The 26,595-nt window shown below is 44.9% G+C and overlaps 1 protein-coding gene across 1 annotated transcript in view; it reads left to right on the top strand.

The window, feature by feature from the left end:
* Positions 1-23,530, top strand: part of LOC119383983 (gamma-butyrobetaine dioxygenase-like) — a 62,931-nt gene extending 39,401 nt beyond the window's left edge. Inside the window, 7 exon segments of the mRNA XM_037652265.2 lie at positions 3,666-3,868; positions 4,855-5,040; positions 9,055-9,221; positions 14,250-14,386; positions 20,221-20,236; positions 20,238-20,353; positions 22,864-23,530. Coding sequence (XP_037508193.1) covers positions 3,666-3,868; positions 4,855-5,040; positions 9,055-9,221; positions 14,250-14,386; positions 20,221-20,236; positions 20,238-20,353; positions 22,864-22,939 — 901 coding nt within the window. The 3' untranslated portion in view covers positions 22,940-23,530.
* Positions 23,531-26,595: the final 3,065 nt, after the last annotated feature.

Here is a 26,595-nt window from a genome sequence, read left to right as displayed (position 1 = left end):
AACACTACCTGAGCTAGTGACGGCGCCACGCGACTGTTCGCGTTAGATTTAAGGCCAAATCCCATATGAGTGAAAATGCACGCGACTGCGACCCGACGTAGATCGCCTTCGTGCAAGCTGACGCTTGCATGGGCACGGCTTTGGCGAGCGAACTCCATTGTTGCTGGCACGAGGCCGTCTACTTGTAATTTGTAATCTGTGTAATAGAGACTGTTCGTCGTGTGTCGTTTGATCATATTCGATATGTTCAATAAAATGCCAAATTACCGGAAAACGATGTTTTGTTTTCGCAGAGAACCTTCAAAAAGCCGGGCCGGGCCCGGGATTGTGTTTTCGTACGTCGGGCCGGGCCGGGCGGGCTCGCAGCCCTTTGCCGTCGGGCTCGGGTGGGCCTTCGACAAAGTCAGTGGGCCCGGGCCGGGCTCGGGCTCGGAAATACGGCCCGTGCACAGCTCTAAAACGCAGGCACGACCATACATAAAGTATGGTTGAACCCCCCCTCCCCCCGAAAAAATTTCTGGCTACGCCCCTGCATTCAAGTAATTCCATCGAATTAGCTTCAATCACCCACACACAACGAAGGAACAACATATTGCACTGCTTGTTATATTCTTAACTTTTTATTATTTATGTAATTTCTGAAATCCTAATTATTACACTGGAATTTTAGTGCGGTAAACCCTTCATGTCAATTGTGCACACTTTTTCACCGGTGTACGGTTCGCTTGTAGTTTCTTATAACGCGAAAGCGTTACTTGGCTAGGCTGTCGAAAACGCGTGCTCGCCGGACGTACACGAAATCCGTGGCCGGAAAACACGTGACTGTCCCACCTGAACTGATCCACGCCGGCGCCCGTGGCAACACAGCTTTTTGCAGCTGCGGTAAGCAACAGGGACCGCGTATTAGGTGACGGGGTCATCGCAGAAGAAGGGGAAGTACCGACACGAAGAGAGCGCGACATTGTCCGCCGTGTCAGCTGACCTTCAAATTCTGTGGAGGAATCGTCGCAGCAGCGTGCGTAGGTGCAGCGAGTCTGATGTCGATGTAGGCAGAAGACTCGTCGACCGAGCGCTGCCTCGACGAGGAGGAGTCGGGGGATGAATGTGAATGGAAGCATCTTTGTTCTACGCTAAGGTACAGTGTAGCTAAGGTCACCAAATTCGAGAAAGGCTGTGAAAAGCTGGCACGCGCACCTGCCCAGCAAATAAATTTATACACTGAATATCCGTATATTATTGTGCGATACATTAACGTGCTCGATGGAATCGTCAACGGAGTGGTTGGAAAGCTGCGAACTTTGATCAAAAGGGCGCCCTCGAGGGCGCTATCTTGACATACATCAGCACCTATCCTTGTATGTGCTGTGCTTCCACCACTTACTTCGCGCTGAAGTGACAGACAGCACGAAAACTGCTTCGATCCCTGGAGCGGCCGTATTCCCTTACGCTAGGATTTTGTAGAATTACGCGAGATCGCATCCTCAGGAGTTAGCAGTGGCGGATCCAGAGGGGGGGCGGTAGGGGCGATCGCCCCCCCCCCAAAACATGTGTCAGCCCTCCCCCCCGCCTGCCTGCAGTGCCTGTCTCTCCTCATCCCTACCCTACCACCCCCCCCCCCCCCGGTCAGATGAAGGAACCGCCCCCCCCCCCCCCCCAAAGTTGGCACCTGGATCCGCCCCTGGGAGTTAGTTGCTAGTTTTAGTTCGTATAACATTCCAATTTGTTGCTATCGCATTCATTGTTTTGCCCCTTGCGGAGAAGCTGCGACTTTTCGTTCTAGCCACTGCAGATCAGATTCTACTGTGGACTTCTACCCGAAAGCAGTAGCTACATGCACAGGTGTTTGTAAGCCACCGCGGGGGCGGCTGTTTTAACAGCGGAGCCGTTTAACCTAGGAGTAGCGCCGTTTGTCGACCGCACAAAACTGGCGAAGCGAGGGAGAGCGAAGCTAAGAGAGGAGGAAAGCCTGGTATAGTTATGCAGTGCAGCAGTAGGAAAGGTGGAGGAGAGTAAATACACAGTATGGGATAGCAAGGGGGTGGGAAATAGAAGTGAAGGTGAGGAGGAGTGATGTGAGGGTTAGAAGGAGGGGAGAGGGTAAAGCATGGTCATTTATAGTATAGTATATCAAGAGGTGCAAAAAGGAAGTGAGTGCGATGACGGGTGCTGTGAGGGTGAGGAAGGAAAAGTACAGGGAAAGGAGAATTGGAGAGGGTAAAGCATAGCATATGTATGTATGGTATAGTATAGCAAGAAGTGGGAAAGGAAAGTGAGGGTGAGGAGGTGGGAAAAGATGAGGAGGAGTACAGCATAGTTTAGCAGAGGAGAGTGGAGGAGGGAGGTGAGTTGGAGGTCTCAGACATGCTAGGGAAGGCCACCAGCTACGCACCACTAGCGCCTAGCTGCCCCAATTTTTTTTATGTACACTATAAATGCAGGCCCACACAGGCGCTACATGACGATCTCATAGTGCAGTTCTCTTACGGGGCCCATGTGGGCTATATTTAAAGGGACCGACAACTGCCCAGAACATGAAATGAGATGACTCCAATGATGGAAAGATTGTCCGTCGCATTGACTCAAACAAACCTTGTTTTTTTTTTTCGTGAGAGATGGATTTATATTTTTATTTCTTAATTGAAAGTCGCGAAAAATGACCTGTGGCGCCTCTGGCGGCAAAAACTTGAACAATCCGATGAACCCGGCCACGTGCACGTTGATGGCTGTACGCGGTCGACGATGTTTTTGTTAGTATTGAAATATTGTTCGCTTCTTTATATTAAAAAGTATTACTCCATAAAAATGTACATATAGGCCTGCGTTACTAGTACGCATTGAAGTGGCGCTGCCTTCGCGTGACGTAATAATCCCATGCTCGTCAGCGCGTATTAAGCAACTTTTCAGTGTGCTCATGCAACCATGCACGCAGTTTCCAGGTCGCTAAAATTTTGGAGCGACATAGTTTTCCTACCTACACTTCGTCTCAGAAATGACGCGCGCTGCTACTCGGCGCGGCCGCGCATATGCGTAGTGACGTTTTCGACGACTTGGCTTGGTTCGTGCATCGAGAGAGTAACGACGCCGGGACGAGCCACCCATGACACAGGCGCAGGCAACCGTCGACGCATGCGCACAAAACGCGGTACAGATACAGGGAAGGTCTATAATGCCACATCATCTCATTGTAACAACTTGTTATTTTCAAAAATAGTTGAAAAGCTATAAATAAAGGTGGTTAAGCATAGTTACAGGAACTCCTGCGAAAGCCGATAGCTTTCACAAATCGCGAGAAGGGCTGGCGGCATCGCTATTAATTCTCAGCGTTGCTGGAGGAAAGGTGCGTCCGTGTTTAGGGCCTTTCAGATCGAAAAATAGTTCTTGTAAAATAACCGTTACGTGCTTTTGGGATTAACTACTGCAGCTACATACACTGCGAAGGGTGAGCTTTCTGTCCCGCCGTAAAAAAAAATGGGCAGAGAAAAATCACTTGTCGGTCCCTTTAACAACAACGTGTCAGGGTATCGCCACTAATATTGCTGCTTTTACTTATACGTCTCGTGTATTTGGAAGATATGTTTTTGCCTATTTGTCTGTTCTATTTTTGAACACTGTTCATTGAAACACTTTTGTACTTGAAAGCTAAAGCTGTATAACACCTTGCGCAGGCTGTACCGAAATGCCCGAAGCTACATGATGAACCCGGACACGGATGAAAACCAGAATCTGCTGCCGCCCATGGTGTTCTGGGATAGGGTGTCCATCTGGAAGACCTTTCCAGAGGTTGCCTACAAGGAGTTCATGGAAACTGATGATGGCCTGTACCGGTGGCTGGACTGCATGTACAAGTACGGCGTGGTCGTGCTCAGAGGTACTAAGCCTGCACTCTGCTGCGCTTTTCCGGGGAGCCCTCCCGGGCTGTATGATTGTCCACTGCAATGAAGTGCGATATATTTCTGAAGGGGCAATGTCAGAAATTTCTTGGTGCGTGCGAACTCGCACAGCCACACATCTGCGCATGCACAGATTGACCTTATGCACGCGCAAGTGCAAGCATATACAACAGGACGCGAGCTCACATATGGAAATTAACGCACAATGCACGCAGATATATACAGTGTTTCCCATAGCGCGCACTTGCACGACTATGACACACTGGCAGCACTACTTAAGAACGTTTTTTTTTTTCTTTAGCTTCCTTTATCACCTTGTCATCTTTATAATAATATCTGGGGTTTAACGTCCCAAAACCACGATATGATTATGAGAGATGCCGTAGTGGAGGGCTCTGGAAATTTCGACCACCTGGGGTTCTTTAACGTGCACCTAAATCTACGTACACTGGCCTCAAACATTTTCGCCTCCATCGAAAATGCAGCCGCCGCGGCCGGGATTCGATCCCGCGACCTTCGGGTCAGCAGTCGAGCGTCATAACCACTAGACTACCGTGGCGGGGCGCCCCTTCAGATCCTTCAGCATTTAATCAATGGTTCTAAGATAACGTTTTAAGCGGAGTTTTTCTTTATTTAAATCAACATTGAATATATGTGAAATGACTAATATTAATGAAGTTCATAAGAAAACTGGCGCATAGAAGCGATTGTTTTAGAGTGAACGTTGCTTCAGCTCACCATGATGTAATATGGGCTGTGACGTACTGCTGTAGAGAAGAGGTCAACATGTTCGATTCCTTGCTCCAGCCACCGCATTCCGATTGGGCGGAATGTGAATACGCTTACAGAAATTAGTAGCCCTGTGTGACCAAGACGTCCTCAGCTTCGGTGCCCCTCATAGTACCTCTTAGTTTGCGTATTCAACCTCGATAGACGTTAATTATTTTCGTTCGGTCGTTATCAGGTGTGCCTTGTCGGAAGGGCGAGGTCCTGAACGCCGTGCGACGTGTGGCGTACGTCAAGTCGACCATCTGGGGCGACACCTTCGACGTGATTTGCGAACCCGTCCAGACTGACCCCGGGCACCTGGCCTACACCGGAATGTACCTGGAGCATCACACCGACATGAACTACCGGGAGAACTCGCCCGGTACGTGCGCTTCTCTCAACATTACTTAATGGGATTCTGAACGGGGTGACGATCTTGGTATCCATTCCGTCCCTTACTTGGCTCGTGACTCCTTATGCAGCGCTCTTTGAACCCTTGTCTCCCGACAGGTCTGCGCATTTTCTTTTTCGGCTGTTGTTCCGAGCACAGTGCGAGACTTCTACGTTTCATAGTGACTTTCCAGATGTGGGTTAACTCAGACCGGCCAGTTCTTCTTTAAGAAGTTCTGATTAGAAGGTATAAACGAGTAAGTCGGAACACAATTATGCAAATCCCGACAGACTTGCACGACATCCTGGAATCGTAATCTAACTTCCAGCTAAGCTATTTCTATTCAGACGTTGCAATATAAATTTCAGTTTTCTGTAATAAACCACATCCTCGTAACTTAAAACTAGGCTTGGAGCACTTGTTCAGAAAGTCTTTACAAAGGCAGCAATTCAAACCTCACGCATTACATATTGTCGGGACATCGGTCACGTTGTTGCTCAAGTTTTCTGCCTCGGCTACGTTCGCACTTCTCCAAAGCAACGGGATAAGTACTGCTTTATTCGCAAAATATACTTATAACCCTCTGGATCTTGTGCGCACATAATTTGAGACAAAGGAGATTAGTGACGCTTAGTACTCCACCTCACATTATTCACAGCATTTATACTGTCTTGAATTCAGGCGTTCGTGTTTTGTATTTTGCTTGTGTGATTTTTACTCGGCGTGTTCTTAGCACTACCGTAAATATAAAAAATAAAAACATCGTCACGTTGTTTAGTTGGTTTATTGAGCACACCTGTTAGAAAATCCACATAAGTGATAAAAATACATGTTCATAACAAGAATCACATTCAGCACCATACTTTAGACTTGATGCGACCGCCATTTCTATTGAACGTAAACCTGGTATAACGTAGAGTTACGTGAAACATTCCAAAATATAGCTAATAACTGACGCATGACGTCTCTAAAAGGACCGTGGGCGTCCGGAGGAGGGCGCAAGGGTAGGTGGCTGCCCCCTCCCCGCCCCTGGAATTTCGGATATTTTTCTATGCAATAGCAATAAGCCACACACGTTGGTTAGCACACTCAGGGTCCGCATACCCTAGTGAAACGGCCTTCAGGATTGCCAGCCAACTTGGCACGTTATTACACACTATTCACTAATCTTGGCGGTCACGTCATGGCAGTGAAAGAAAGCCCCCCCCCCTCTCCCCCCGTGGATGCATGCACCCCCTTGCAAAAAGTCCTGCGCACGCCCTCGCAAAGGACCGGAAAATGCATAAATGACCGAGCAGGCCGAACGAATGGACAGAGCCCTAACTTCAACTGATTTTCATTGGCAGATTGCGTCAACTATATAGTCCCACACAAGCAACCAATAACACCCGAGCGTCACGCCAAGAGGAGACTGCGCCATCACACCGTCACAGAACAGATATCAATGTTTCACAATTTGAACGGCTGATTAAGAAGCAACATTTAACGTGCAGATGGGGCCAGAGATGGGGCATTGACACACCTGTTGCCAGCCCTTGTTATTGACTGCGCTTCTATAGTGTCTCGCATGATTTGTGACGGGTGCTTCTTCAGAACTATATATTGATCAAACTTTGGCGAACATCCACAGTAGTGGTGATGTATTCCTATGTGTCCCTGGGTTGTTTACGCACATTGCAATAATGTTGTTTTTGCACAGAAGTTGGCTTTGCTTTAAATTTTGAATTTTAATGCAAGAATTATGATAAAAGGTCACAAATAACACATTGCACGCACGAAAAAAAATTACGACTTGTAACAAAATTCCCAGGAGGTGGTCACCGCTGATGACCACCGCGCCGGAAGGATCTATGCTCCACACATATGTAACAACTGGTGGTTTTCAACGTAGCAGCATACTTTGTGCTTTGCACAGAGGGAGTCACTTCTTGTGGAATTCCGAAAAACAGTTTTTTTCCTTTCCGAAGGCAGAGTGGCACGTTGCATGTTTGACACATCCAAATTGTTCGAGATGGGTGAGCCTTTGTGCTACAGTTCGCACACCTTCGTGGTGAACACCTTGTTGGCCGATGGTTGGACGCTGTTGTACGAATGGCGAAGTCCACAAAGGGTTTGAATTTCCTTAGTTCGGCCCCTGCGCCAACAGATTACTTACGTTTATTTGTGGGATCTATAAGAGCTTCGGCAGTCATCTGTCGGACTAAATTTCTTCTAAAGTCTTTCAAGGTCATCTTTTCGGAAGCAGCATGTTCCCGAAAAATGATCTTTATATACTGAAAGAAATGTTTTGATGAAAAAAAATTATTCTATTTTGAATTTTCTTCATCTAGTCAGAGACCCCCCTCTCCCGTAGCCCTTTCATGCACAGTGGTCAGCGTAGGTAACCACCCCGAATAAAGTCGCTGTACACAATGAAACTGATTCGCGGCGCATTTTTACTAGCGCAGCCAGTAAGACACACTCTTCCGCTGCGTGTTACACCAAAAAAACGTTCGCGTGCAAGCTCACATACCTTTGCGCCGGTAGAATCTTTCAGCGTCCAGCGAGGGAAACGGCATGCCTGTTGCAAAACTTTTTCTTGGCGGGAAAAAAAGTGCCCTGGATAACTAGCGCCATCTGGCGCATCTTCAGAAAAGACTAAAAGGGAAAAGCAAACACTTGTTTGCTCCCTCAATCTCTAGATGTTGCTGCTAAACATTGTTGAAAGGGTGGTCACCGTAGGTGACCACTGTGCCGGAAAGAGCATCCCGTATTGCCCATATACCTCTTTCTAGTAGAACTCGTTGTTGGGCTAGTTGGTGCATTGCATCAAGGAAATATACCAGCCGAAAGCAGACGAACTTTGGTGATTAAAAGAGTTGGTAGTCTAGCCGCTTTCCTGTCTCCTTCACCGTTTCCTGTGTTCGTCTGCTTTCGGCTGGGTATATTTCCTTGATACCTCTTTCCACAGTATGCTGGGGTCGAGTGCACAACCCCGCAATGGGTGCCACTATGCTGTGGAAATACCACTATCCTGTTTGTCTAAGCTCACTCATTGCTTCGCCCTTGCGGCGAAACATGTTTTTTTAATGAACGAGGGCGCCTCGCTACGATTACACTTTACGCACTACATGCAGTTGCACATATGGAAAAATCTAGGGTGGCCACCTGCCGGCAAAATGGGGGACATGCAAATATGCAAGAGAGGGGGGGGGGAGTAGATTTACGCAGCAGGATGAAAACTTAACTATTAGAATGTCTTTTTTAACTTCAGGCGAGGAATTGTCTCTTGCATTATTTTTGCGTCTCTGAAAATATGTAACTGATGCAAGCGTAAGTTCAAATGCTTATTTCTCTAAAGAAAACTATTTTATACAGTTACTGCTATATGCTGCATGCTCCGACACGAAATCAGGCTATAATGTAGACGTTCAACGTAAAAACTTCACAGTTCAAAAAATAATAACTCACAAAACGTCCTCGCAACAGCCGTGGCTTAGTTGCCACACGTACACTGAGCTTGAGAAGTACTCGACGCCGATTTTTACATTCTCGAAGTCATATTTCCTGCCAGATCGAACCACCTCTAATATGGCTCTGTCTCATCCCACAAACTGGTGTAACTCCTGGCAGGCTTGCTCATGGCGTGCCATTACCAGAAAAATTGGTCGCCACCGTGAACCATGCGGCTGGCTGACCTTCAGAAGGTTGGAGTGCCTGCCACTAACAGACCCTCAAACAGGGTGGCCAGGTGCCGCTGAAATCAAGGCGCTGCGGAGAAATAATGATAAAGTGTGAAATGCGGGGAAGTTTTGAATATTTTCGTGCACGTGCGGGACACGGGACAGTGGCCCTATGTGCGGGACAATTCCACAATTCGGGGGACGGGTGGTCCAAAATTGCTACTGCGAAAAAAAATAGAAACAAAGCTTTTTCTTAGTTCCACTGCTATATAGAACTGCTCTTATTCCAATTTCGCACATTTCTTTGTTATCTGTTGACGCGTCCATTTGCCCTCCGGCACAGGCCTTCAGATGCTGCACTGCCTCAAGGCAACGGAGAGCGAGGACGCGGGCGGCAAGTCCTTCTTCGCGGACGGCTTCATGGTGGCCAACTGGATGCGCGACAACAGCCCGGCCGCCTTCCACATCCTCTCCTCGACGCCCGTCCAGTTTAGCATACTCTCGCACAACGTGAGTGAACCGCCACCGTGGCCAGAGGTTAATGGAAAACGTATGTAATACTGGGAGAAACACGGCTCTACAGTAGCACGGAAGTTGTGAAGTTGACCTCGGAGGAATAATCAGCCAATTTGTGAGCTTTATGCTACTGTGGGCCGCTAGGCAATACTGCCACATGTTTTTGACATCGCCTGAATACGCACGCCACTTCCGGCGTTCTTAAAAGCCGCCGCACGAGTGGAAAGCAAAGCGCGCAACGAGGGCGTAGCTAGAATTTTTTTCGGAGGGGTGGTTCAACCAACCGTTATGTATGTTCGTGAGTGTGTTTGTATGTGTGCGAGTACATATACACGTGCAAGCCAATGCCGCTCAATATAGCGCCAGACTATGCGTGCCGCCACATCATCACATCACGCGCTTAAAGACTGGCGGATGGTAGAATAACCAGACAATTATAGATAGATAGATACTGTTTATTTCATATTGTACATACTGATAACAAACACTTACCGGATCTGTAGCCAAAGGCTAGTTGTAGGTCCGAAAAAAAAAAGAATATATAGGAAATCCTAACACAGCATGGAATAGAATGAAAAAAAAAACAGCAGTTGTAACATTTGCAATGAACAAAAAATGTCATTGTTGATTTCACAAATCAATTTAGTAAGTAAAAGAACTTATAATTAACATTTATTGCAGTCCCAAACAATAAGGTAGGGGCTACGTACAGGTACATTGAAAAGGTACTGTGACATATACAAAAAAATAAGAAGTGCATATCTATCAAACCTTTATCAGGCAAGATATGTCTGTTAAAGAGCGAAATGCGTACATATTGTGCAAATGAACAAAACGGGAAAATACGACTTTTTTGTTACATAGAAATACAACACTATCATGTGACAGTAATTGCACGGTATCAGCAGTAAAATTTATAATTCGTTTAGAACTAGCAAGGTATTTATAATTTGCTCTATCCTTAACAAAGAAAGAAAATATTGTTTCAGGGCGCTAGGGAAGTTCACAGAGTTAATGATTACCGCTGGGAGCCTGTTCCAGGTCTTAATTCCTGTGAACTGAAGCATGCGTTCACCATACACATTGTTACATGGCGCGAGATTAAAGTGACCTGCAGTTACATTTCTAGTACAGCGCGAGGACGAATTAAATAGGAATGAGCTGAATGGATGGTTGAATCTAACGATCTTATAAACACACAGTGAAATGCTCAGCTGTCGCAAGTATTCAAATGGTAATATGTGATATTGACAGAATAATGGGGCCGTGTGATCATTATGCTTAGAGTGAGACATAATTCTTATTGCACGTTTTTTGGAGTTTAATAATTGGGCTTAGTAAGGTTTTATACGCCCAGCCCCACGAGTCAATACAATACCTCAAGTGACTTTCAATAAAAGCAAAATACATGAGTCGCAAAACTGGGATGTCAAAGTACTCACGAGCTAGTGTTAAGCCGTAGCAACCAGACGCTAATCTGGAGCAGACACTGTTTATGTGTTCTTCCCATTGTAGGTGTTTGTCAAAAACCACTCCAAGGTATTTGTAAGAACTTGTCTGTTCTAGCGAAATGCTATTGATCTGTATGTTTAAATCTGTGGTATCTGCTACTTTGAATCGAGACTGAAATACAACATATTTTGTTTTCTTCGTGTTAATTGTTAATTTATTACCTAAGAACCACTCCGAGATAATATTTAGCTCTAGATTTAACTTATGCTGAAGTTCAGCAATATTATCCGCATTTACTATAATGCATGTATCATCTGCATACATCAATATTTCTGCACAGCCGATTATTTGTTGCAGGTCATTTATATATAACGAAAAAAGAAGAGGACCCAATACTGAGCCTTGTGGTACCCCGGTAACGATGTTTTGTCTTGAAGAAGTAATATTATTGATCATCACGACCTGAAATCGATCTTCCATGTAACTTGATAAGAAGTCGAACACTTTACCGCGAAATCCACAATGTTTAAGTTTGTCCAACAATATGCTATGATCCACTGTGTCGAATGCTTTCTTTAAATCTAAAAAAAACAACACCTACTAGTTTATTTAGATGTAAAGCTATATTTATCTTTTGTGATAACGTGATGACTGCGGTTGCTGTCGAGAAGCGTGGTCGAAAGCCGTGTTGCTGATGGCAGAGCACATTGTACTTTTCGAGGAATGTTTTCATCTGATTGGAAATAAGTTTTTCGAAAATATTATTGCATATGCTTAGAACCGAGATTGGTCTATAGTTTGCAGGGTCAGCCGGATCACCGTCTTTATGAATAGGAATGACTTTGGCAATTTTCAGAGGAGCTGGATACTGAGCCTGTGTAATGGAATGATTGAACAAGCGACATAGTGCTGGGCCTAGGATGTCAGTGTTATCCTTAAGCAACCTGACAGTTATGCCATCGAGTCCTGTCGCTTTATTGTTGGGTGTACTTAATACAGTTGAAACGATGTCATGAAGTTCTATCTCACTTAAGATAAATGAATTTATGAGTGACATTGGAGCAGGAATATGTTTTCTATTTGAGTATGGTAATTGAGCTGCCAATTCTGGGCCTACAGTGGTAAAATATGTGTTGAAATTTTCGACGATGACTGCATCAACCGTAGGCGGATAAACACTCTTTTTCGTTTTTTTCCCTGTTACTTCATTTATAATTCGCCACAGTTGTTTTGAATCACCATCTGCTTGATTGACACGTTGTAAGTTGAAATATCTTTCTTGGGCTGTCATCATGGATACAGCTTTATTGCGAAATGTTCTTTACTGACCTGAATAGAATTCGTTTCTTCTATTATGCCTCCACTTGTTATACCAATATTCTTTTGCTTTTAATATTTCTAAAATTTGGGTCGTCATCCATGGACAGATAGGCTCGTTATAAGAACCTCGAGTCTATGTTGTGCTACACTCGGTTATCAGACTGGTTATTAAGCTGATTAGGTTGGAAAACTCTTTATGTACATTGTCGCTGAAAATTCGTTCGAAGTCGGCCTCTGTGATTTTGTCTCGGAATTTCTTATAATCTAACTTAGTTACAAGCCTCCTGTCAACAGTATTTTTGGGATGCTGGATATCAAACGCTGTGAAAATTGGCAAATGGTCTGAAATAGGAAGACTATACACTCCACTCACAATTTCAGATTCGATATTTGTCAATGCATGATCGATTAGAGTAGCCGTAGTGCTTGTTACACGTGTCGGTTGACTTATTAGATTTCGGAAATTAAATGATTCGAGGAGGTAACTATAATCCTTATGTATTGAATGGGGTGTATCAATATTCACGTCACCAACAATTACAACCGGCTTGTCTTGGTATATTCGTAGATAAGAAAAAATTGTTTCCATTTCATCGAGAAAACTGACAAGGGTCGCGTTTGGAGGACGATAGACTACGCCCACAATATATCCAGTTTATATTTTTACAAATAGCACTTCAATATCAGGTGATGAGAATGTAATCGAAGGCAGAAGTGTGAAACTGAGACCATTTTTCACGAAAAGGGCGACACCGCCCCCTCGAGAGCGTGTCACGTGCGGGCGGGATATTAATCTGTAACCTGGCATATCTACGATTTCTTCGTTTAAGAGCCAAGTTTCGCTTGTCGCAATGACGTCATACAAAAATTTATGCATCGATAAAGATGCGGTCATCAGGTTTACGTTTTTCCTTAAACTGTGTATGTTGCAATGAAAAATTGATACATTTTTTTTCAGGCAAAGCTGGTCAATTTGGTTCGATGTGTAAGCCATTTTGATTTATTGATTAAACTTGACAGGCAACCGAGGAACATGGATCACACTATTTGGTCTAAATCTTCTTCACTGGTAAGGCTGATGACCCTAGAGTTATCCGCCTTCCGCATAAGCACTTTGCCTTCTGATACCCACACGAATTTCCACTTTTTTTCTCCCTTCATTTGGATGGCCTTGCCGAGCAATACCAATCTCCCCTATGCTTTCCTTGACCTGGTTGTCTGTTGGATTCACTTGGTTGTAGCTAAAAAACCAACTCCTCGAAAAAATTTTCAGCGGCGCAATAGGGGCTTGGAGAAAGGTGAGACGTGTGCTTCACACCGGTCCTGCGGCGATGGCCCTGCCGAGCATGCACGGTAGACTCAATTTGGCTGCTTCTGCTCGCTAGGCTGTGGGTTCCGGCGCTGCTGTCGCATTGAGAAAACTCCATTGCACTTTGCCTATACGTCGCAACATGGGCTCAGAGCTTCATTCCACATCGCTATTGGTTCAGCTACGCTTTCCCCTTCGCATTCTAAAGAAAGTTCTAAGCATCCCCCGCAATTTTCATAGCAACAGGCACTGTGTTCGTTAGTTTCAATACCGGTATATTTTTTTCGTCTTTAATGCTGCGACCGTAGTTGACGTTCGACGCCATCCGCCAAAAATATAGTACACCCTATTTTTGCGGGGAGTAAACGTTCAGGCTTATATATACCTGGACTTCGTTATCTTCATGTCCATTATAGTCTCATGTGGTTTACTGAGACTTACATGCTCTCACGCGTGGTACAGTTGTTTTTTGTGGCAGCTGTTATCACCTACTTTCTTTATCTTTTCACCTGTTGTATAATATACCGGTTGAGGTAACTGTACTGTAGACGAATGAAATCCTTTGTGGGACCTCTGTTGCCATCTCCTGAAAAGTTCAACGTGGCATTCTTTCCAGGATTGGCGCATTTGTTGCAAAGCATAATGCGTTACGCTACAGACGGACGCGTGACTTATGGGTGAAGTGACCCTAGAACGGTTAAGAATTAAAATTCCTTCGGCTATAGATGCACCCGAAGCGACAACCTCGGAACAAAAAGCGTCCATTTTTGGCATAAGCGGGCCCTTCTGAGTGTGACACTGAAAACGCGACGTTCATTACAAAGCACTTCGGAGTCATTGATTGACACTCTGGTCACTGCAACAACCCTAGCAAAGAAATAAACTTTGTCTGTCTTTGGTGTTTTTGACGTCATTAAGGGGTCGATCTTTGGTGTGTGCAGATGCGGTATAGCCAGACGAAACCGGTCATATGCGTGAACAAGGATGGCAACGTGTGCGAGATCCACTACAACAACCGCACACTTGCGCCCGTGCAGACGCCCCCGCACCTGGTGGCACCATTCTACCACGCGCTCAAGTGAGTGCCCTCTGCTTCCAAATGAACTAGTAAGCAAGTAACAGCGAGTGGAGGTCGCTAACGTAAAGCAAGAAACACGGAAACCACGCAGACGATCGTTGGTGACGCCTTGTGCGCCAGTTCTTCCTATTCGCCGATGCAGCTTTCGACACGCTCCAGACATTGCAAACAAACAAAACAGGCAGAGCGAATATAAACAGTACAAGGAACCAAAAATACGAGGCGCGAATAGCCATCTTGCACACTCAGAAGAAAAGTATCCTTTGACTCTTTTTTTCTTTTTTGTGAGTTCTGACTTGCCACGTCTATGACTCTCTTTAAAGAGACACGTGAACGCCCTTACGAGATCATTGTACTCTAGATGGACAGTCGTGGAACCCGCACGAGAGTTAACGTGTATATTTAGAAAGAGTAACATACGTGGCAAGCCAGGACGCACCCAAGAGAGCAACACAGTCTTCGTTTTTTATTAGGGTGCGTAGTTGGGTGAAAGGCAACTAGCGAACACCCGTAGGTGTTCCTTGAAAAACGCTTCGCACGGACGTCTGCAAGATCTATTCGCTGTCGTGGAAGCGGCGTCTCGGGACTGTTACTAGCTTCGCAAAATGTTTGTTGACGCAAGTGAGTTTCTTGAGTGGCTGCCGCCGCCTATGATAACGCTCCCACGATAAAGATGCAGTCGATTTCTTCGGCGACTTTTATGATACTGGGACCCGGAGTCTACATGCTATAGTCGGACATGTTCGACGTCACCCTGTTAATATTTATCAGCTTTTGGACAGTTTATTACCGTTAAATTAGTAAACCACAATATATTAAATTCAGCCTGAGTCCCCTTCGGTAAAGTGTCGCTGTCATAGTAAGATTTATAAGCTCCATACAGAGTAGTGTGTCTGTAATGTCGGGGTGCACGGCCAGACGCGGTGCTCGAAAAACATTTCCTGTGCTTGGCCCTGCATGTCCTTAGCTTCCTGTTTGCCCTCCTGCGCATACCTCTGCGTAGTACTTTGGCTATTGCGACACTTTTTTCTTGCGTTTTTCTCGTTTGTACAATGTCATTCCAACTGTTTTGATGAGTATCCTCCCCCTCCCCTCATGCACACATAGAGCAATGGTGTCGCTGTAGTTATCGCAGTTAGTAAAAAATTTAACCATTTTAAGAGGTTGAAAGTCCGAAACTAGCGCTGTCTTTTGTTGCACCATTGAACAGCAGTGTACATACTTTTTTTACAAAATGGGCAATGAAACAGATGCTTCATTTGCCAGCAGTTATTGCTCTTATCAGTTTTATGTTAATTTCTCAGAAGCCTTGAAATTCTATATCGATGTCGATGTTTCTTTGCGCAGTGACTATTCGGTGGTCCAGACCACAGGATAAACTCCAGCTTTATTCGATGGACCAGACCACAAAATAAAGTGCAGCGTTATTTTGTGGACCACACAATAAACTTGCGCGCTGTGGGGCTGTGCAGAATGTACTGTAGCCCAAGCAGCCCACCTCTCTTGATGACGGTTTTCTGTCACAAATTGCGAGGGTTCATTCTGTAGTCTGGTCCACAGAACAGGCACTGTTGTGATGAGCCAGTGGAATGCCCTCAGAAGGAACTGAACCCACGCCATGAAGACTTCGATTTGCCAGCGCTCGAGCTCCCTTGACGTGCTCGCGAATCTCAATATGTGCTCGCCGTTTTGTAAATCGCTATTGAAGACGCGTATGCGTGAAAGATTCCAATGTTTTGACATACGCGAGTATTGATATCAGCCGCAGATAAACTTGTTATTGTGAACGCAAGCAGCAAAACGAAGGCGCATAATGATAACAAATGACAGCGGTTCTAAAATTGCGTACACCAGATCTATCATGTGCGGAACACTAAAGTCACTTTCACCACAGTACGTTTGTGTCATGTGAAAACGCACGCTAACATTTGCACGGGAGACTCGAATTTTGAGCAATCCTTCTGAATGGGCGTGGCCATAAATCACCCGTAAAAGAACGCTAACGTCACCGCGAAAAGAAAACAATAATAACAAATGACAGCGTGTATAAAATTTTCTGGCCTTGATCCATCGAGTACGCAACGCTTAAGCCACTTTCGCCGCAGTACAGCTGTGTCAAGCAAAAAAAAATGCGCAATAAGATTGGCGAGAACCTACTAGTTGTCACTGGGCACAGCACACTTTGTCACTTAATTAGATACACTTGCACGCGCCGTATAATTACGAGTACTTGTATGATCGTCAACGTCTGAAAACTTTACTAAAAGAGCTAAAGTAGGCCCTTGCCAATCTCAGTGCACTTTTTTTGCACGACATTAGTGTATTGCGGTGAAAGTGACCGAAGTGTGTCCTGACGCGAGAGATCAGGACCAGAGTATTTTAGTTGTGTCGCCCTTTGTCGTTATGATTCCCTTCTCGCGGTGGCGTTGACGCTGTTCTTAGGGAGATCTGTGGCTGTGTTCACACAGTCGGGGGGATCGCTCAAAATTTGAGTCTCCCGTGCAGATCTTAGTGTACATTTTCTTTTTGCATGACACAAATGTACTGTGGTGAAAGTGACTTAAGTGTTCCGCACTCGATAGATTGGGTCCAGAAATTTTTAGAACCGCTGTCATTTGTTCTTATACGCCTTCTTTTTGCTGCTTCAATTCACGACAAGTTTGCCTGCTTTGGCATGTCAGACCAGCAAGCATGCCAAAGGTGGGCTTCGCCTTCGTATTTCGAACCTTTCACGCATAAGCGTCTTCCATCTCGTGTACTATGCCCGAAAATGACCTCCTTGGTCTGGACTTATTCACAAAGCTGCGAGCGAATATTGCGATTCGCGAGAGAAGCTGACGTCAAGAGAGGAGGGCGCAGTGATTATTCTGTGAATTAGACCACAGAATAAACCCTACCAATTTGTGAGAGAAACCCGCCGTCAAGAGAGGTGGGCTGTTTGGGCTACAGCGATGTCTGGTGCGCACGGTCCACAGCACAAGTCTCTTTGGTGTGGTCTACAAAATAAAGCTGCACTTTATTTTCTGGTCTAGTCCACAGAACAAAGCTGCAGTTTACCCTGTGGTCTGGTCCACAGAGTAGATTGGGACTCTATTCTGTGGTCTGGTGCGCAGAAACCGTCGTCAAGAGAGGTGGGCTGCATGGGCTACATAACACTTCTGCACAGCCCACAGCGCGCAAGTGTGGTCCACAAAATAAGGCAGCACTTTATTTTGTGGTCTGGTCCACAGAATAAAGCTGCAGTCTATCCTGTGATCTGGACCACAGAATAGACACTGCGGTTTCTTTACCTAATGCGCAACTCGGCGCATTGCGGTATGCTGCTCCTTATTATTCGGGCGCACACCTGATAATATTTTCTACTTATAAATGTAAATATTTTTAAGTAAATTTTAATAATATGATTATTTAACATACCCTCAGGGCCAATGGCATTAGAGAGGGGAGTGGTTACATGAGAAACAGGACATCACAATAAAAAATGAGCAAACACATAAAATTCTAAATATACAATATCAGCTATGGCATTCTTGAACAGTTGATTTGTAATGGAGGTTATATGCGGAGGAAGGTGGTTCCACTCTTCTGATGTCAGTGGTAAGAATGACTGAAAGGAACCGTCAATTTTGCAGAAAGGAACTCGTACTTTTCGTGCCAATTCGCTCGTTCAGTCGTGTTGTCTTCTTGTGTCCAGTCTTTTTTGCGTTCAAATCTATTCTGTACTTTTCGTGCGTGATCTAAGCGCGATAAAACGATGACGACATGCAATAGATGATAGGCCAATGCTTGATTTCATGGAAGAAATGCTCGTTGTTCTGTTGTAGTTGGAAAGAATGAAACGCGTAGAGTTATTTAGAACAATTTCCAGTGAATGACTTAAGTTTGCTACGCTTGGATCCTAGACTGAGGCAGCATATAATTTCGGGGGAGTTTGTGTTTTGTACTGATTAATTATAAGGATGAAACTGCTTTTGTGAGGTTACGACGGAGATACTACGATATTCAATTTGCATTGTTAATTACATATGAAATGTGAGATGCCCAGAACAGGTTTGATGAATGTGAATGCCAAGGTATTTGTATGAGAACACATTATCCAAAGGAGTGTTAGATAAGTAGTAAATGGACAAAACAGATGATGTTCTGGATATGCACATAAGTTTCCATTTCCATGTGTTTAGTTCCATCATTCATGTGTTGCACCATTGGTTAATAGCTACAAGGTCAGATTGAATTACGTTAGTATCATCAGTGCATGTTATTTCTCGAAGAACAGCGCAATCATCGACAAAGTTGTTAATGTATGAGTAAACGCATTAGCTGAGCCACATATGTAAACCAGAAAGAGTAAAGGGGGTAATACTGCTCCTTGTAGGACGTCGGATAGCACGGCAGTGCGCTCTGAGTTAACGCTGTTCACGTACACACATCCGGAGTGGTTAGTAGGAAATAATTTTAGCCAGGAGATCAGCTGAAAGCCACTGCTAAGCTGGCGCAGTTTGTAAAGAAGCAGTATATGGCACACCTTGTCAAATGCTTTGTACCTTGAAAAACGCAGAAAAATCCAATCAATTAAAGAACAACAATTAAGAAGGGCGTAAAGTTTGTGAGTGCACGATATAAGTTGGGTTTCGCAAGAATATGATTTGCAGAAACCGTGTTGTGATGGCAAAAAAAAGTGAATTGGGCTGTAGAAAGTTTGCAAGGTTTGGAGATAAAATATGCTCAAAAATTTTACAAGAAATGCTTGTGAGCGAGACGGGCAGGTAACTTACAGGAGATTCCTGGTTACCTGACTTGAAAAGTGGAATCACCTTCCAGACTTTACATTCAGCTGGGAGAGGTCCCGTGTCTCATTAGCGCTGAAAAATCTTAATGTATTTGGTTTAAAAAAGCATGTGTGGCTTTTACAAACTTTTGTGTAAATTTCCTCGCAGCCAGGTGAAAAGGAAAGCTCTAGTTTGTTGCGTTTATTTTCAATACCAGTAGCAATAATTCCAGAGAACATAACGGTATAGTCGGAGTGCGGAAATTCTGGCAACGAAACATTTTGGTCGCCGGAAAATTGCTCCCCCCCCCCCCAAAAAAAAAGAAAAAAAAACGCGTTATGTACGGATGCGCATTTTCGGGAGAAATAGCACCACCAGAGCCGTCGATGAGGGCTTCTAGGTTATCAGCCTTAGAATAAACTGAACGTCTGAACTTTCGCGGATCGGTTATCAGCATGCTTGGTAAGGTATGTTGTAGATAGGTATCCGCAGAGTTTTTAAGATAATGCATGTATTCATCGGAAGCCTGTTTATATACATACCTAAGGCAGCGTGGCGAGTTCCGGATCGATTAATTCGTAAGGTTTCTACATAAAACATGTCCACAGCTTTCGCCTACTTAGGCACCAGTCTTCTGCAGTAGAAGTTAGTCGTGTACCTTCGAACATATCAGAGGCAGCAGGTACGATAAACACTCTTCAGAAGGGGTGGAGGCGTTTTTGTTCTTAAGGAATTACGCACTATGAGTGACTGCCTTATGTATGAAGATGCTCAAAACGGACAAGTAATGTAGAGCCATATATCAAAGGCTCACTGGTGGATATGGCATCTCCATTCGAATACCGTGGGGAAAAATAAATTATACTCTCAGTTTTCTATTTTCTAAAATGCAAAAATCACTATGGAGCTGCTTTTGCCAGCGGTACCGCATGCGTACTTCGGTCATGCTTCCCTCTTTGCAACACATTTACTAAAAAGCAGCCGTCTACGGGAAGAGCAATAGACGTAACAATGGGTTCTAAGCCTGTGGAATATGAACAATGCTCATTGACGCACCATGCGCAGGGAGTTCGCGATGAAGCTTGCGCGACCCCAACTCTGAGCTGAGCTTCAACATGACCCCAGGTGACCTCGTCGCATTCAACAACCGCCGCGTACTCCACGGCAGGACGAGCTTCGACCCCACCAGGGTCACCAGGTACGTAATTTCACGCATCTGTATACGGTAACATCCTTTCTTACGTCGTGTGACAATCGGCGAGAAGTGAAACGTAGTTCTCATTGCTTGAGACTGGAGTAGATTGCCAATAACTTCGGTTGCTGTACGATCGGCTTGTCAATCTCAGGCATCATGCTCACGCGCTCTGAACGTGTAAGTGTTCTAAATGCTAATTATAATTTTGCGTATTGCTGACCGAGACAAGTGGAAATTTTAAGGGCTCGTTTTTTCTTTGTTATACACAATATTAATGAGAACTAACAGACAATAATAAGGTAGTATGCGAGGGATTATTGGTCAGCGGCCAGCTCGTAATAAGTTCACGTGCTACGTGACGCCAAACAGGCAGAATCGGGAAACATGAGCGCTGTGTTGCGTGCTGGTAGTCCCGGCGCAGCAGCAGGCGAAGACCGGCGGTGACCAACGCGACCGGCGGGCACGCCAGCCAGCCCGAAAACGCGGTTTGGCGCGAAGCGCTGAAGCAGAGAAACGTCCGCACTCAACGAGTACTCTCCACACACTGTTTTATTTACACGTCGCCTGGGTAAAACAGGAACGCCAGAGCGGCGCCCACAACCGGCAGCCTGAAGGCCGCCCACAACGCTGCTTTTTCATTTTTTAAATATTTTTTTTCACCTTCTTGGCCTTCTCAAAACTAAAGTTTTTCAACACCAACCCATGGCATTTGTACAGTGCAATACAGAACTGAAGCCGAAACACAACAATGAGCTCGTGCGAAGGGCACGGATGAAGGCAAATTTCAGCGCAGTCGCATTTTCAGCTTTGTTGAAACAGCGCTCACTAGACGACGACGAAGTAAAAGAAGGCACACGACAGGCAGCGCCTGTCCTGTGCCTTCTTTTACTTCGTCGTCGTCTAGTGAGCGCTGTTTCAACAAAGATGAACGCATACCAACTCGCTCAAGCTTCCATTCTTATGCATTTTCAGCGCAGCTTAAGAAACTAGGGTCCTTAAAATTACGTATGTATGCATTAAAAGTGTTCCACACTCGCCGTTATGGCTACTGGTGGCGCTGACTGACGCTCCCACGTTTGAAGGAGTACTGACACGATTTTGAGACATCGCAAAAGGGACACTTTTCGTTTGCATGGTATGCAGTGTCAACAGTGTCCACACACCGGAGCCGGAGAACACGTATAAAATATTTTAATTTGACTTTGAAGTTTTCGTCGCTGAGCATCTGCAAGCCAGCCCCACTGCAATGGACATTATCCCGACGAGTCAAGACAGTTTCCCCGAGTTTGCGAGTTCTGCGTCCTGCATGCAGCCTAAATCCCAGAAATCACTGTCAGGGTCACTGGACGACAGTTCACTCATCGTTGTTTATGTGCACCACGAGCAGATGACGGATTTGCCGCTAGTACGTCGCGAGTTTCTGTATCCCCGTGACGTCATACTGACATGAAACGTCACTGAGAAGCCGCCCCTCGATATCAAAACCAAAAGTGTCTTTTTAAGGTAGCGGTAATTAAAATATATACGATGCATTCCCAGGCACCACAATACTCGTTTTAGGTTTCTCGACACCAGTATTTTTATTTAGAGCAACAATCCGTTTAAATGTACATATATACCCCATAAAGTGGACGGGGGGATGGCCGCCGCGGTAGCTCAGTTGGTGGAGCATCGGACGCGCTTATTCGAAGGTCGCAGGTTCGGTCCCTGCCCGCGGCAAGTTATCTTTTCGTCCACTTTTCTTTCTTCACGTTTAGATTACATTTACTACTAATAACATCCCCTATACTTTCCTTGGCATTATTGTCTGTTAGTTCTCATTAATATTGTGTATGACCGAGACAAGTAATTTATGCACGCGTACAAGATTGTTTGATCACTGTATTTTACAGATATGATTTATTTATTTATTTATTTATTTATTTGATTTATTTGTTTGTTTGTTTGTTTGTTTGTTTGTTTGTTTGTTTGTTTGTTTGTTTGTTTAAAACACCTTACACGGCCCAATAGGGCCTTAAGTAAGGTGCACAAGCGCGATACAAATATAAGAGAAAAATACACCAACATATACGGGAAAATGAGTCGGAAAATATTGCATACGAACATACTCAGAATTCAATTACAGGGAAAAACTACAGTAAGCTCAATTTACAGTCTACAAATTTTCACTCGCAATCAGTACGCGTGTATTTTTTGAAGCTCACAACTTCAAAGCAAATGTGGCCTTGTAGCCTCGAATATTCAATGCACATCGCATACGTATGTCATAAATTCTTTTTTCTAGGTGCAGTGAACGACTGCCGTGCACTAAATATTTCGATGTCTCGAAATCTGAATCTACGGTGAAATATTGTACACTTTGAAAACAAATTTTTTTTGTGATGTTTACCAAAGCATGTTTCAAGTCAACCTAACGTAGGTCACCTTACAGAACATGTGGCTAGTGCACTGCTGCTTCACGCGATGCGGGTTCTCTTGTTTGAGTGTTTGTCTGTTTCGTGCTCTCTTTGCAGGCACCTCGAAGGCTGCTACGCCGACATCGACGAAGTGTTCACGAAGTACCGGGCCATGCGCTTCTCGAGATCGTGATCTTAAATTGTGCACGAACTCTTCATCCATATCGACATCGGTGGCGTCCTTCGCATTTGCCACGGATGCCTTCATCCTCAACAGCGAAGACAACGTCGACGCGTTTTCAAGATTTTAAGCCAAATAAGCTGCACGCTCGTTGCCTGAGATTAGCAAGTGTTGCTATTTCCTCTCACCCAGGTATCGCCGGCTAAGAGGGCAGGCAAAAAGAGAAAGTTTCAGGGGCGTAAGATGAACCAGTAAATTTATCGTCGTACCAAGATTAATCACCACTTTTTAAGTCCTCTGATGTCACATATCCGCTAGACTCTAGCACCATTGCGTATATGTAGTCACAAGCCGCGGATGTTACCCTTTAAGAACAGTAGCTAGAAGTCTTAGCATTTTGTATTTTCTGATAAAATAACATCAGAATCAGTTTCTAATAGCTCGGTTTTTACTCGCTTTTTGACATGAATGTGCCGTTTTGTTTCTAATTATGCGGCCTGAAGACAAGAGAATATGTTTCATTGTGTTTTTGTCGCGAGCTTGTATTTGTGTTTTCCCACACTGTCAGTGTGCCTTGTAAATATACGGAACTCAGTATCACAGTTGACAGTCGACTGAAGTTGCACTTTTTTATGCTCTATGCCAGCGACACGAAGGCGCTTTCATACGGGACCATGTTGTTTGTACATCAGCTGGGTGGCTTGAGCTACAGCACACTGATTGCCTACGATAAGCACTTGAGTATTTATAAAATTATTAGTACACAAGGATTCACACTGATGACATTAGAAGAAAGAATAAGGAGGGAAACTGAGACAGCTTTGACTTTTGTAAGACCGAAAAACATTAATGTCCCAACGCAATCAACTTTATATTGCAGATGTATACGCGATAAAGACCTTGAAGCACAACCAGTCTGCAAAACAATCTACACCACAGCGGCTATTGTAGTTCCTAAAATCTGAAATCTTCCGTGCTCCCAGTTCAAAGAGCACATGCACTTTAGGTTTCATTAAACGCATTGAAAGACATCTTTTAACGGCTAGCGAAGCTGGCTAGACTCCCTCATTATCGGCGAGGAATCACGAAAGATCGCCAGTTGAAAATATTTGATCCCTGAGGCAGGCCCTTAGCCAGAGGCAATGGCGGCCCCAGGGGCCCGGCACCCCCCCCTCCCCTTCAAAATATTGGGGAAGTAGGTATTTTAACCAAAAATAAATAGTGAAAATGGGTGTTTTTCTCAAATAGTCAAAGTTTTTAGCAAGTGCCCCCCCCCCTCGCCCCCGAAAAAAATTCCTTACTACGCACCCGCCCTGAGGCCTACTCCTTCGAGGCGTGCTTGAAGCAACTTTTCTTGAAGTCATGCATGTGCCTTGTTTGAATGAGAAAAGTTATGTAAACAGACGTTTAACATTGAGGGTTCATGTTTTAAATCATCCTCTTTCCTCTAGTGAGTAATTGAGAGCAGTTGTAAAATACAAAACTTCGCTAATTAATGACTGGGCTTTGCTGGCGACTATTTCCGGCGCCTGTGGCTAGAACTAGAAAGGCCTTACTGTATTACTTCAAAATTATGATCCTGGAATGCTTCCTGCGCCAATTACATGATAGATTTCACTAATGTGCCAACAAGACTGAATATATGTCTTAAGGTTCAACTACGTTTTTTAAAAATATCAGTAGCAGATACCGTGCAAGAGGCTGCACAAGCCCGTCCCATCTCGCGATTGGAGCGCTTTGGGCCGGCACGAGGGACATGGTCCGAATTGTATCAACCATATTGCAGACACATACTGACTCGAATTGTATTTAGTGTAGCATCCTCGAGGTCACAAGAGCGAAGAAACCGCATTGTGCTCGAAACACAGAAAAGCAACAGCAACAGGCAGAATATTACGGGTATACATTGAGAAAGAGAGAAAATTAAGAGGCTGACTGAAGTCGTCCTCAACGTGCAAGGAAGGGTAAGAAAACCGTGTAAGAGGAATAAGATGACGAATAGAGGTACGTGGTTAAAACAAGACTCTGTTCTGGTTTTGGACAAAAAAGGAACATAGCACCCATTGGCCATTTGGTAATCTAATTGCCGAGTTGGTATCCTGCTGCGGGAGCTGTACACACTGAAAATATCAGTAGGGCTTAGTCTCCACGATACGAGTATATCGGCGAAACCTAACGTCGTGATAGAGGACGTAGCTCACGCTCTATAATGAAGGAGTGGCACAGATGCGACGGCTTTTTTCTTTTTTTTTTTAGGGCAGGTCGAGTCTCCTTCCTGAACGCGTTCCACACCGCACTTCAGTCCTACCTCGTTTACGAAACTGAAATGCCCGACCAATTGCTGCTTGAATCTCAAGACGTTCACGAAGTCATCAAGGCCATTAGTTCAGTACCCAGCAGTGTCGATTTACAGCTGTAGCTAATGAAATCAAGCCTCCGAAACAGTTACAAAGAATTCCGGCAGATCCCGTGCATTGTGGGAATCAATTTCATGCGAAGTAGTTGGCGAGTAGCAGCCTATGCCGGATTTTCCCTTTGCGTCAAGTGTTACGAGGTGAATCGACGTTTTGGGGTAAATGTGGTAGTTGTGAGCATATCGTTGGCTTGCCAGGCACGTCAACTACACTGGCGTGTAAAGGGCAGCTCATGGTCCGGCGTAACATCGGCACTCACGTTAGAGCAAAAGTGTTAGCTTTATGGCAATGAAGTACATACTACGGTGCGACGCTGTGCATCTCATTGTAGTGGTCGTCGGCGGATTCGAGCAACGCTTGACTACAGCTTGCGGAGTCAACGTTTACTACATTGTTCAGAAAGCGGATAGCCAACACCACAATTGTCGTTGCGCCAAAATGACGCTTGTATAAAGTATTTTTCCGAAGAAGGTTGATGCACTGGCGTGGCTCTGTGGGAGAATACTTGACTGCCACGCAGTATGCCTGGGTTCGATTCCTGCTTAAGGCATGATTTTTATTCTTTACTTTCTCATGGATTTTACGTTCAGCTACAACGCCGTCGACACCGGCCCCATATTTTCTGCAACACGGGCTATATAACGCTATCGTGTTAAGATTACAAAGCCTATTCTCGCTGTCCCTGATTTGATATAGACTTTGAATCACCTGTTACTCATACCCGTATAGTATACTAATGGCCGTGTTATGCCAAACGTGACTGGTGGAAAGGGTTTCATGACGTACGTGACACGCAAGTCACGTTATTCAAGTCATGACCTGTGAATCGTGTCGTTCATACACTCATCATATCCTCCTCTGCAAATTTTGGTATGCGAGACGAACATGAGAGCGGCCGGACGTAGGCGGCTAGATAGCTAGATAGAAACGGTCAAAGTGCCTTTGGTTCGCTAAGAAATGCTTCGCACTTAAAACGTTACAGATTCATTACGGGCGATGTGGTGCGAATTGCTTCAACCGCATTGCAAAAACCGACTGGCTCGAATGCCTTCGTCATCTCGGACACTACTTCCGTACGATATTCTTTCTCCACCAAACACTTAAGTTAAGCTTTCGGTAGAACCCGTCAGATTTTATTACTCCGTTTCTCTCTCTTTGGTGTCATCGAGCCCTTTCACTATCCCTTACGCCGGCTTCCCGGGAATCGACGAAAGTCAGCCATAGAGGATCAGTGTTCAGCTCCTAGGGCAATAT

The sequence above is a fragment of the Rhipicephalus sanguineus genome, chromosome 2 (assembly GCF_013339695.2).
Source record: "Rhipicephalus sanguineus isolate Rsan-2018 chromosome 2, BIME_Rsan_1.4, whole genome shotgun sequence".
Classification (NCBI taxonomy): domain Eukaryota; kingdom Metazoa; phylum Arthropoda; class Arachnida; order Ixodida; family Ixodidae; genus Rhipicephalus; species Rhipicephalus sanguineus.
This window is presented reverse-complemented; position numbering and strand designations above follow the sequence as displayed.